The 12,500-nt window shown below is 52.0% G+C and overlaps 1 protein-coding gene across 2 annotated transcripts in view; it reads left to right on the forward strand.

Moving 5' to 3' along the window:
- The window catches only part of slc41a2b (solute carrier family 41 member 2b), a 44,983-nt gene that overhangs the window by 25,729 nt on the left and 6,754 nt on the right, over nucleotides 1-12,500 (forward strand). Inside the window, exons 9-11 of one of the 2 annotated variants that reach the window (XM_056275621.1) lie at nucleotides 4,188-4,319; nucleotides 4,710-4,858; nucleotides 9,459-10,356. In XM_056275621.1, the coding sequence (XP_056131596.1) occupies nucleotides 4,188-4,319; nucleotides 4,710-4,858; nucleotides 9,459-9,623 (446 nt within the window). In that variant the 3' untranslated portion in view covers nucleotides 9,624-10,356. Of the gene's footprint in view, nucleotides 1-4,187; nucleotides 4,320-4,709; nucleotides 4,859-9,458; nucleotides 10,357-12,500 lie in introns of those variants that run through there. The other variant, XM_056275619.1, reaches the window with a different exon arrangement.

Genomic DNA, 12,500 nt, shown 5'->3' on the forward strand with positions numbered 1-12,500 from the left:
CCGGTAAGAGAGGACAGAGAGGAGGGCAGGGGAGTCCGGTAAGAGAGGACAGAGAGGAGGGCAGGGGAGTCCGGTTAGAGGACAGAGAAGAGGGCAGGGGAGTCTGGTGAGAGGACAGAGAAGAGGGCAGGGGAGTCCGGTGAGAGAGGACGGAGAGGAGGGCAGGGGAGTCCAGTTAGAGAGGACAGAGAAGAGGGCAGGGGAGTCCAGTTAGAGAGGACGGAGAGGAGGGCAGGGGAGTCCAGTTAGAGAGGATGGAGAGGAGAGCAGGGGAGTCCGGTAAGAGAGGACAGAGAGGAGGGCAGGGGAGTCCGGTAAGAGAGGACAGAGAGGAGAGCAGGGGAGTCCGGTGAGAGGACGGAGAGGAGGGCAGGGGAGTCCAGTGAGAGAGGATGGGGAGAAGGGCAAGGGAGTTGGGTGAGAGAGGACGGAGAGGAGGGCAGGGGAGCCCGGTGAGAGGAGGGCAGGGCAGTCCTCGACGTGAGAGGACATCGAGGAGGGCAGGGGAGTCCTGTTAGAGAGGCCGAAGAGGAGGGCAGGGGAGTCTGGTGAGAGAGGACGGAGAGCGGAGAGGAGGGCAGGGTAGTCTGGTGAGAGGATGGAGAGGAGGGCAGGGCAGTCCTCGACATGAGAGGACATCGAGGAGGGCAGGGGAGTCCTGTTAGAGAGGACGGAGAGGAGGGCAGGGGAGTCCTGTTAGAGAGGATGGAGAGGAGGGCAGGGCAGTCCTCGACGTGAGAGGACATCGAGGAGGGCAGGGGAGCCCTGTTAGAGAGGACGGAGAGGAGGGCAGGGGAGTCCTGTTAGAGAGGATGGAGAGGAGGGCAGGGGAGTCCTGTTAGAGGATGTCGAGGAGGGCAGGGGAGTCCTGTTAGAGAGGACGTCGAGGAGGGCAGGGGAGTCCCGATGAGAGAGGACGGAGAGGAGGGCAGGGGAGTCTCGGCGAGGGTCTGCAGTCAAACAAGAAATAATTAGAATGGAACACGGTGAGGGGAGAAAAGTACCCAGATACTAGACTGTATTAAACTCATCCAGCGTTGGAACATAAATGCCCCATAACTGCCACCACACTGCCCCCTACAGCATGGGGCGCTGTACGGCGTGGTGGTTAATAATGAATCAGCCTTCCCCTGGTTGGTCCTCGGGGCGAAACGTTTGTTGAATTTGGATCCGTGGCCCCAACGTGTTCATCTAGAGGTTCGACTTACAGCGGCCTCACTTTACTTCTTCTGCTTTCACATCCGTCCGTCCATCCCTCCGTCCATCCGTCCATCCGTCCATCCATCTGTCCGTCCGTCCATCCCTCCGTCCATCCATCCATCCGTCCATCTGTCCGTCCATCCGTCCGTCCATCCGTCCGTCCATCTGTCCGTCCATCTGTCCGTCCATCTGTCCGTCCATCCATCCATCCATCCATCCATCCGTCCGTCCATCTGTCCGTCCATCTGTCCGTCCATCCATCCATCCGTCCGTCCATCCATCCATCCATCCATCCATCCATCCATCCATCTGTCCATCCATCCATCCATCCATCCATCCATCCATCCATCCATCCATCCATCCATTATCCAAGCCGCTTATCTCAACTGGGGTCGCAGGGATGCTGGAGCCTATCCCAGCAGTCATTGGGCGGCAGGGGGCGGGAGACACCCTGGACAGGCTGCCAGTCCATCAAAGTGCCGACACACACACACACACACACACACACACACACACACACACACACACACACACTCACACCTAGGGGCAGTGTAGTTCGGCCGATCCACCTGACCTACAGGTCTTTGGACTGTGGGAGGAAGCCGGAGCCCCCGGAGGAAACCCACACAGACACGGGGAGAACATGCAAACTCCACACAGAGGACGACCCGGGACGACCCCCGAGGTTAGACGACCCCGGGGGCTCGAACCCAGGACCTTCTTGCTGTGAGGCGGCCGCCCTGCCTCCCATGACATCATTAAAGGAGTTTTGGGAGCGCGGTGTGATGGATACGGGGGAAGGATACGGTCCATCTTGTGTCCCCAAGCCTGCAGGAGGTACTGAAGTCTTGAAGGCAACAATCTCCACCAGCGCACCTCCCGCCGTAAGAAGAATAAAAAAGTGACGGATGAAGGAGACTCCAAGGCCGGGGAGTAAAACGGAGTTTTAAGCCGGCATGCAGACAAATGCGAAGCGGCACATGGACCGGAGTCGCGATGCAGGCGGCGACTTTGTTCCTCCGCCAAAAGCCGACAGCGTGTGAACGATGACGTGTTTTATCACCCCGATAAAGAATCTCCTCTCCCCTCCGCCGCCGTCGCTCTATTGACATTGTAAAGTTTGTGATGCTATTTTATGCTCACACACACACACACACACACCACACACACACACACACACACACACAGCAAAGTCCATTTCCTCCCGGGTGCTGCTCTGTGCTCACATGTGTAGAAGTTGTTTTTTTAGGGTCCCCCCCCCCCTTTTTCTCCCAATTGTACTTGGCCAGCTGCCCCGCTCTGCCCTCCCGGTCGCTGCTCCACCCCCTCTGCCCATCCGGGGAGGGCTGCAGACTACCACATGTCTCCTCCCATACATGTGGAGTCGCCAGCCGCTTCTTTTCACCTGACAGTGAGGAGTTTCACCAGGGGGATGTGGGAGGATCATGCTGTTCCCCCTCCCCCAGAACAGGCGCCCCCGAATGACCAGAGGAGGCGCTAGTGCGGCGACCAGGACACATGCCCACACCCGGCCTCCCACCCGCAGACACGGCCGATTGTGTCTTTACGGATGGCCGTCAACGCCCCGCCGCCACCACCACCCACCACCACCACCCACCACCACCACCACATGTGTAGAAATGTTGCATTTGTTCAGGAGAAAATCCTGCAGGGCCAGACGCCTGCTAGTCACCAGGCTGCAGCCGCCATGATGCGAGTTTGTCCGAGTGTTACTTGGATTAGGGGTAGCTGGCCGTGGCATCGTTACTCCTCCCGTAGATGGATGGAGCCCGTCCTCGCCCTGCGCTGCTCCTATGAGGAGCAGCCCTCTGTCGGATGTTCGTTACAGTCGAGCATGAGAGAGTGAATAGGAGAAAAAAAATCCCTCTCGCTCTATTTCACTCCCCCCATTCTCTCCTTCTCTGTATCGGGGTGTGTGTGTGTGTGTGTGTGTGTGTGTGTGTGTGTGTGTGTGTGTGTAATCGGCTGCTCCCTCGCTCTGAGAAAGGAGAAAACCTGCACTGCAGAGTGCTGCACGAGTGCCCGCAGCTCGGAGTCGCCGACCGAAGGCCGTAGCGATCCTCGGCAGAGATTCCGGGCCGCCGTTTTGGCCACGCTTTTCCCATTCGGCGTTCCCGCACGGGTCTGCCAAACGGATGAAATAAGGGAAATATGTTCAATATCGTTCCCGTGTCGTGGAAAATTCGGGGGAAAATGTGCAAAATAACTGCTCTTTCCGGGCGCCCACTTAATGGCACATTTTATGTACTAAGCTGGCTGTAGGTGGCTCGTTGTAAAGATCTGGAAAGATTTTGTAAGTCCTGGTCACAGACCAGCAACTATCGCTGCACACTGGACACAATAATCCACCCAAATCCTAGAAATTAGCGCCGGACAGCCGCCCTGGTGGCCGAGCGGGATAACCCGCCGTTCTGGCAACCCGCTCGTCATGTGGCTGGGAGGTTCGTATCCCAGACTGGCCGTAACCGGTCACGGCCAGAGCGTCCACGGGGTGAGGCATTCATTAGGCCTCCCTTACCCGAGGGATAGTGGGTGTAGATCGGTGTAGTGTTCGGGGACTCGTCGTTCTCCAGCGACCCCTCTGGCCCACCCGGGCGCCTGCAGCCAAGCAACTGAAAGCATTCTCCCTACGCCTCCTTCGCGGCCTGAAGGTGATGCAACCCATGCGAGGAGGCTTCAGCGTGTAAAATAGCGAGCGCAGCCGACACGAGGCTGAAGGAAGCTGGTGTTACGCCTATCTCCTTCCTGTGGAAACGTGAGCCAGGGGAGTTATTCGACAAGAGTTCCGGCCGTATGCCGTTGGGTTAATCGGGTGGGATAAGGGGGAAAACTAGAAATAAATTTATAAAAAATAAAATAAAAAAATTAGCGCCGGATGAAGTTTGACATTTTTATAAGGGGTTAGGGAACCTTGAAGGCCCGCGCTCCTCCCATGGGGAAAATAAGCCCTCCTCTCTCACCTGCAGGTATTGGGGGGAACCTGGTGGCCATTCAGTCCAGCCGGATCTCCACGCACCTGCACTTCCACAGTGCCGCTGGGGAGGTTCCCGAGGAGGCCAAGGGCTGTTACTACCCCTGCCGCACCTTCTGTGGTTCAGGTAACAAGAGATGCCCTGCGACTCGCATGGGCTAAATGAGTCCTTTAATTTGTCGTGTTTTATGATTACGGTATCGGCATGTTGAGCAACGTTTAAGTCTCGGTCTAATTCATGTTAACCTGTCGAGAAAGATTTGACGTTTCCGTTTCAGGGGTTCGTCCCAAAATGTACTGGAGATATGTTAGGCACAGTAGGAGGATGGGATGTATTAGTTGCTTTCTATCCTATCTAGTTAAAAAAAAAAGTGTGTCTAAGATGTTTTATTTGAAGATGATCCGTGTGCCCGGTTAGTCAAAGCATCATTTTGTGCTGAAATGTCTGATTTGCATAAATGACCTGCTGAACTCTTCTTGTGCGTTCCCTCCCGGTGTCGTTTCCGTCTCTTCCCAGGAGCCAATCACCGCTCTGCTCAGGTGCTTCTCTTATTGGTGCTCCCAGGTCACCTGATCTTCCTGTACACCATCCACCTGATGAAGAGCGGCCACACCACCCTGACCCCCATCTTCATGGCCGTCTATCTGGCGGCTGCCCTGCTGCAGGTGAGCAGGCCCCGTCGGCCTTGTTAGAAAGTAATGCAGAATTTTTTTTCCCTCAAAATCCGTGCAGCATTCTAAGGAAATGATTCGCCCGGGGCGTCCGGGTGGTGTGGCGGTCTATTCCGTTGCCTACCAACACGGGGATCGCCGGTTCGAATCCCAGCGTTACCTCCGGCTTGGTCGGGCGTCCCTACAGACATAATTGGCCGTGTCTGCGGGTGGGAAGCCGGATGGGGGTATGTGTCCTGGTCGCTGCACTAGTGCCTCCTCTGGTCGGTCGGAGCGCCTGTTTGGGGGGGGGCTGGGGGGAATGGCGAGGTCCTCCCATGCGCTACGTCCCCCTGGTGAAACTCCACTGTCGGATGAAAAGAAGAGGCTGGCGACTCCACATGCATGGGAGGAGGCATGTGGTAGTCTGCAGCCCTCCCCGGATCAGCAGAGGGGGTGGAGCAGCGACCAGGGCGGCTCGGAAGAGTGGGGTAGTTGGCCGGATGCAATTGAGGAGAAAAAGGGGGGGAAAGGGGAAGCCAAAAAAAAAAAAAGATTCGCCTTATGTTTATCTACTCATCGTTAGAAAAGAAATTGGATTTTTTTTTGGTATTGGTTTGTTGGTGTGGGTCTAGGATGGTGTTGTGGGTCTAGGATGGTGGTGGGGGTCTAGGATGGTGGTGGGGGTCTAGGATGGTGTTGTGGCTCTAGGATGGTGGTGGGGGTCTAGGATGGTGGTGGGGGTCTAGGATGGTGTTGTGGCTCTAGGATGGTGGTGGGGGTCTAGGATGGTGGTGGGGGTCTAGGATAGTGGTGAGGGTCTAGGATGGTGGTGGGGGTCTAGGATGGTGGTGGGGGTCTAGGATGGTGTTGTGGCTCTAGGATGGTGGTGGGGGTCTAGGATGGTGTTGTGGCTCTAGGATGGTGGTGGGGGTCTAGGATGGTGGAACGGACTTCACTGAATGATGAGTCCAGTGGAAAACGAGACGCGTCACACGGCCACGTCGATGGCGAGAAGTCTCTACTTTTTCTTCTTCTTGGGTAAAACACAGGTCACAATCGACCCCCGTTGATTTTTTTTTGGGCGTTACATGGGGGCATGAAAGACGCCGAGACGCAATGTAGGCGACACACGAGACCGATGAAACGTGAGGCGACACACGCCACCGTCGCTGCTCTTTTGATCTGCGTCGCTTTATTTTACGTTCCTCGAGATGCGAGTAGGCAGAGACGGAGCGTAAAATGAGCGCTTACTTACTCTTCAGCTCAAGGAAGTTATAATAAAGATGAGTAACGACGCCTATTTCGAAGTAATGGTCTTAAGATTGTTTTAATGACTCAAATTATGCCCCGTGGTTAGTTTCATTTCAAGATGGGAATGAAAAGACTAAACCACCCAGAAAAAATAATGCCTGCTCCTCTTAAACAATTGCCGCATTGAAGGCGAAGCACGTTACAATTTGTGGTCGACGTGATCTGGAAAACGTTTGATTACGAAATGCTGATTCACGGAGCTGAGTCGGCAATTTCCGTCCATCCATCCATCCATCCATCCATCCATCCATCCATCCATCCATCCATCCATCCATCCATCCATTATCCCAGCCGCTTATCCTACTTAGGGTCACGGGGACGCTGGAGCCTATCCCAGCAGTCATTGGCTGGCAGGTGGGGAGACACCCTGGACAGGCTGCAAGGTCATCACAGCCCCCCCCCCCAAACACACACATTCACACCTAGGGACAATTTAGTACGGCCGAGTCACCTGACCTACATGTCTGTGGACTGTGGGAGGAAACCGGAGCACCCGGAGGAAACCCACGCAGACACGGGGAGAACATGCAAACTCCACACAGAGGACGACCCGGGACGACCCCCAAGGTTGGACGACCCCGGGGGGCTCGAACCCAGGACCTTGCTGTGAGGCGACCGCGCTAGCCACTGCGCCACCGTGCCGCCCAATTTCTGTGTACATAGCGTAAAAAAACCCCTTCATATTCACCTGATAATCATCGGCCATTATGTGGAGAAAAAGTAAAACGGGTTGCCGAATTTGAATAATGATGCAATTTTGTAAACAAGAGTCCCACGATTGCCCAAGTTATTCCTCGTGAGTTGAATTTTCCAGATAGGAATCACTTTGTTGGCTGCATCGATCCCTCTAATGGGCCACGTCTTTTCTTTGAGTGAAAAACACCACCTGCGTGAAGTTTCCTCTCCACCAGTGACACGTTGACGTACTCCACGAGGAACGTTAAACAGCAGTAACCGCGTCTTCGATGAGCGGCGGCCTGGCGGTCCCCAACTAGCCTCCCTGCAGAAGGCGCTAGTCTGTGAGACGATGAATAAGTGCATTTAAAAGACGAGAGGATCGGACGCGTGTAACGCTCTCGTGGTGCTGCTGGAAGATAAACGGGTGTGGGTCCTAAAGCGCTGTGGTTGATGGGGGGGCAGCCGAGGGAATGTGACCTCCGCGGCTTCCTCTCGGGCCTTCTGAAGGCCTTCAGGGCCGACAATCGGGGAAGGAAAGACTCGATGTGAATCGCTGCTTTCATTCTCCTTGTTTTGTTTTCGCTTATTTTCTGGTGCGTGGCGACGTGGCCCCGGCTTTCCGGAATGTGTGGAATTTTATGCGAGGTGCGTTTGCTTTGCTTGTGGGGTAACCCCCCCCCCCCCCCCGCTGTGTTTGAAGTGAAAAGTGGAAGGGCCCCTTAAATCTTTTTAATGAAGACGTAGAGCACCGAAATGTGACCCGGCCCGCTGCTGGAGTCGTGAGACTTTCCAGTCGCCTTACGGCTTTGCACGGCCGGGGGCTCGCCAGAGCCGCCGCAGTTGTAGAACGCGGTTCGTTGTGTGAAGCAGAGATTGGCGCTATGATTTGTGAGGGTTGAGAGCTTGTCAAGATTTGTGTGCAAGTAACATGTAATCGTTAAAGGTAGCAGGTGCTGAGGAGCCCATCGCCTGACTGGTGCTTTTTTGGTGCGGCGCGCGGACTTAAAACGCAGCCTGGCCCTTTTTCGTTTTCCCTTTCACGTTTTTTTGACGGGGCTTACGTGGTCTGCCAAGCGGACGCGTCGTCGCACGTCACCGTGATTCTTGAATTTCATTGTCGTTCCGTCCCGAAGACGGCCCCGGGGGACGCTGCCTGAACCGAGCTGTGAGCAACAGCTCTTATACAGCTTTCATATGACCGCGTGGCAGCTCGGTGATTATGGAATTAATTGTGTGATCAGGCACGTGACAGAAGTAACTCAAAAAATATGTACGCTCCATCTGTCTCGGCCGGCGGTGCACTCGAGAGACGCTAACAGAATTAAGTATGCTGCACATTTGGAAAAGGAGAACCTGATTTGCTCTGAAAAACCGGCTGAATATCACTGCGCTTACATTTTAATTAATTTCCCCCCCCTAATGACATATTTATTCCAAAGCTCATTTGAAAATTGGGGCACGGTGAAATGTTGGCCTGTTGTAGCGAGCTAAACGTAACCTGTTTATTTGCCGTCCACCTCCGAGTTGGATTTCCACACCCTTTCGGCTTTACACGGTAAAACTTTAACGCAACTAGTTGCAGGGTGCAAATTGCAAAACACAACGGTCACATGAGGCAATGCAAAAATAATCAAAGTCTCGTGCAACATGACTTAATAGTTTATTTCACTAAGATTGGCTAGCTAGATTGGTAATTTTTCATCTGTCGTATTGTTTCTCGCTAGATTATATCAAGCGGGAAGTGTCATTGTGACTACATTTGCATCTTTGTATCTTATTTCGTATCATTTTCTCGCACTGGCTGGCTACTTTGCTTCATAAAGGTTATCCCGGAGAATAGGGAGAGCGCTATCGGTGCATTAATGCTTAAATTTCAAGTGCGTTGCAGAGGGCTTTACACCATGCACTCAATCACAACTTAGTTTCACCTAAGTTTCAAGCAATTAAAGTTGCGTGAGAGTTTCATCGTGTAAAGCCAGCCTGAGACAGACCCTGTGTATAAAAGTCTCATTATGGGCTCGTGGTTCAAGATTCATCAGCATGTTACAATTTAAAAAGGCTGTGGAGTCATGCTGCAAAAATCGCCCGGAGCCATGTCATTTACCTTTTGCCTTCAAAAGAAATGTCAGCCAACCCTGTAGAAAACTCAGAGGATGGGGTAAACTGCAGGCATTAGAGACCCCTTGAGCAATTCTGTCAGAGAGACAAAATTAATTTGTGCCAGATTTACACCAAAGTGGACCGCCGAGCGCATAACAGCATCTTCCTTGAGGAAGGGTGTGAAAAGAGGAAGACCGAACTTGCTGGGACCAACACAGGCGTTCAACTGGCAATCCATGAGACATGGGAGAAGATTCCTGTGCACAGTGACACGGTATGAAAGAGAAAGGAAAGAGATGTCAGCCAACACGTAGGCGTCCACCACCGCAAGCTGAGCTGAGGAGATCATTGAGAGGAAATAGAAAGCCGCTCTGCTGGGTCAACAGCGTCATCAGGGAGATGAAGGAGATCTTGACATTGAAAAGGGGGCATGCGGAGCTTGAGTGGCTCCTGTTTACCAAAGGTCGTCTTCACCTTCCACAGAGCCCGCAATCCCTGATGATGTCCTTTTTTCCCCACCCAGGAACTGAGAGTGCAGACAGTGAGGACCACAGTGGTTCACCACGAGAACATATCCAAGAAGAAGCTGGAGAATTTCCCACCGTTCATTAATAAAACGCATCCAGAAATCTATGGTCAACATCACTCCGGACCCGGATACAGTAAATCCAAGACTTGTAATTTCTGAGGATGGAAAACTAGTCAGTTTTGGAGATGTTATTGACGATGGCCCTGGGAATCCAAAGAGGTTCTCCCTATGTCCCAGTGTCATTGCTAAGGATGGATTCTTGTCTGGCGGGTTTTACTAAGAGGTTGAAGGGAAGGAAACGACTGATAGGGATTTTGGAGTCGCTCAAAGATTCTGAACAGGAAGAGGTTAATCAAATTGTTTCCCTAAAAAATGGCCCCTGGTTGACGTAGTCAAGGAATGGGAACGATTACAGGGCTCTGCTGGCCTCTGGTGTTCCTCTTTCTCCTAGTCAGAAACCCTAAAAGGTGGGGATGTTTGGGCAAAGCACCATGGGGAATTTTACATGATATCAATCTATATCCCGATATCTGCCTACATATACAAAAATACCATGTCTAAGAATCCAACCAAGGCTCATTACATTGAATGGTTTGGCAATGTAAAGTATAATACCGAACCAAGGCTAGTTTCCCAATAATACTCCCTCAGATAGTTCAGATCACATTTTGTGAGACATTTTTTGTTGAGGTTCCCTTTATCGTTTATTCGGACAATAAAATTGTGTATCACGATGATATGACACGGTCTGTATTTCATCCCCGTACAATACAGTATGAAAGAGGATAAATGATAATATTGAATTATTGCCCAGGACTAGTTCCAGCATCCTTTTTATGATGTGGACTCTGGAGCTTCTGACACCAGCCATACATCAGCTTCTGCACTCACGGTGGCATACATTTGTGCTCCTCTCCTCATTTCTTCTGTCCGTTAACCGAAATAAACCCGTAAGCTGACGGTTTGGTATTCGTGTTTGCAGGTGTGTGGCTGTTTCACGGTGGTTCACAGGTGCTTTTTGGTCTTCCTCTTATATGAGGCGATAATCGATTCTGCCATCAAATGTTATGTCATCACATATGCCCCAACACAGAACTGGGTTCATCATTACAGTATGTCCCATTGAGCGTGGACTATTTAACTGGTTTTCAGCGTAAATCAACTTCACTCATGAAGTATTATTGCATTACTTTGACACTTGTGGAGTGATCTGCCTAATTTCCAGATAATGATAACGATCAGGATATCATGATAATGGACATAGAGCTGCGTAATAACCAACATTTTCGCATAACATTAGCATATTTTTGTATAATGATGATTTCATTCATTCATCATCCAAACCGCTTATCCTTACTCGGGGTCGCGGGGATAATGATGATTTGGATGATGATGATGATGATATCCAATGATGACGGTGCATAATAATGATGGTAACTTTTGTATAACACGTTTTGAAAGCAGGGTTTACAAAGTGCTTCACAGGTAGAAGAAATATAAGGGTAATAAAATGAGCTGGACATTTCCTGCTGTGGTCCTGAAGATTGGGAGAAGGCACGTGGCTAATGATTGCCTTATTTCACCATCAGACCTGCAGCTTCAGTCCAAAGGGGTCGGGTTTTTTTTGGTTTTTTTTGTTGAGGATTTTAAGAAGTGCCTGGTCTGCTTTTCTGACACCGACACCAGGGCTCACATTCGCTCTGTAACGGTCTGCAGCTTCAGACAGAAACTCGACCCTTTTTTTTTTAAGTACCCCTGAGCGACTCGCCTGTAGATCACGTTCGCTCGTCAGACATTACCTCAGAAAAATGAGTCACCTCAGATAGACGAGTCCTCATTTACCCCCAGCTCCCCCTTGAATCATATCCGCGCTCCTATAAATTCCATTTCTCCTCTTAGCTCCCGTTTGCTTTCTTTTTTCCAAGTGCTTCTGTCTCACACAGTCGTTCTTTGGTGATCACTAAAGGCCTCACCCCGGCCCTCCTGACCATACCTCAGACATCCTGCGCTCCGTCACAACACCAGGGACCCGCAACTCTCCTGACCGAGGACCGCTTCCCAGGGTGACCACAATTTTGCGGTCTCCATACCCAGCAGTCATACCTCTCCTAATACAGTACCCCTCCACCCACCCACCCTTCTGATGAAGTTCAGCCTCAAAACTTACTTTAATTTTACTCTCTAGCTTTTGAGTCCCCATTGACCCACTATACCTAGCATTCTTTTTTTTTTGGATTTGTCCCCCTTTTTCTCCCCAACTGTATCCAACCAATTACCCCACTCTTCCCAGTTGCTGCTCCACCCCCTCTGTCGATCTGGGGAGGGCTCCAGACAACCACATGCCTCCGCCGATACATGCGGAGTCGCCAGCCGCTTCGTTTCACCTGACAGTGGGGAGTTTCACCAGGGGGACGTAGCGCGTGGGAGGTTTACGCTACGTCCCCCTACCAACCAGAGGTGGCGCTAGTGCAGCGACCAGGACACATACCCACATCCGGCTTCCCACCCGCAGACACGGCCAGTTGTGTCTGTAGGGGACGCCCAATCAAGCCAGAAGCAACACGGGGATTCGAACCAGCGATCCCCGTGTTGGTAGGCAACAGAATAGACCGCTATGCTACCCGGACGTCCACACGTTCATTCTCCTGTATTGTTGCACGAGGCTCGACTAGGATCGTTTTAAACGAGCACTGGGTTCATACCTGACCTGTACTTCCTACAACTGCACCTTGACATTTGCCGTAGACCTCAACAGACTTGGACCATTGCAGTCATTATGAGACGCGTGGCGGGAAATCATTCACTCCAATCCGTGGTTGGTTTAAAATACAACAGCGGTAGAATAAGACTCAGTTTCTATATCGGGCCCCAGCAGCTTCCGTGGCGCTGGTGACGCGGGTAATCGTTTTTTTCGCCTTCTTATTAAGCGTTGGCTGCTGCCGCCGGTTTGTGGCGCGTCGCTATATCGGTGCAGACCAAGCCGCCCTATAATGTAGTCCATGTTTCAGGCTGTTCTTTCTGAGGGATGGAAATTTC

This window comes from Lampris incognitus, chromosome 3 (assembly GCF_029633865.1).
Source record: "Lampris incognitus isolate fLamInc1 chromosome 3, fLamInc1.hap2, whole genome shotgun sequence".
Taxonomy (NCBI): domain Eukaryota; kingdom Metazoa; phylum Chordata; class Actinopteri; order Lampriformes; family Lampridae; genus Lampris; species Lampris incognitus.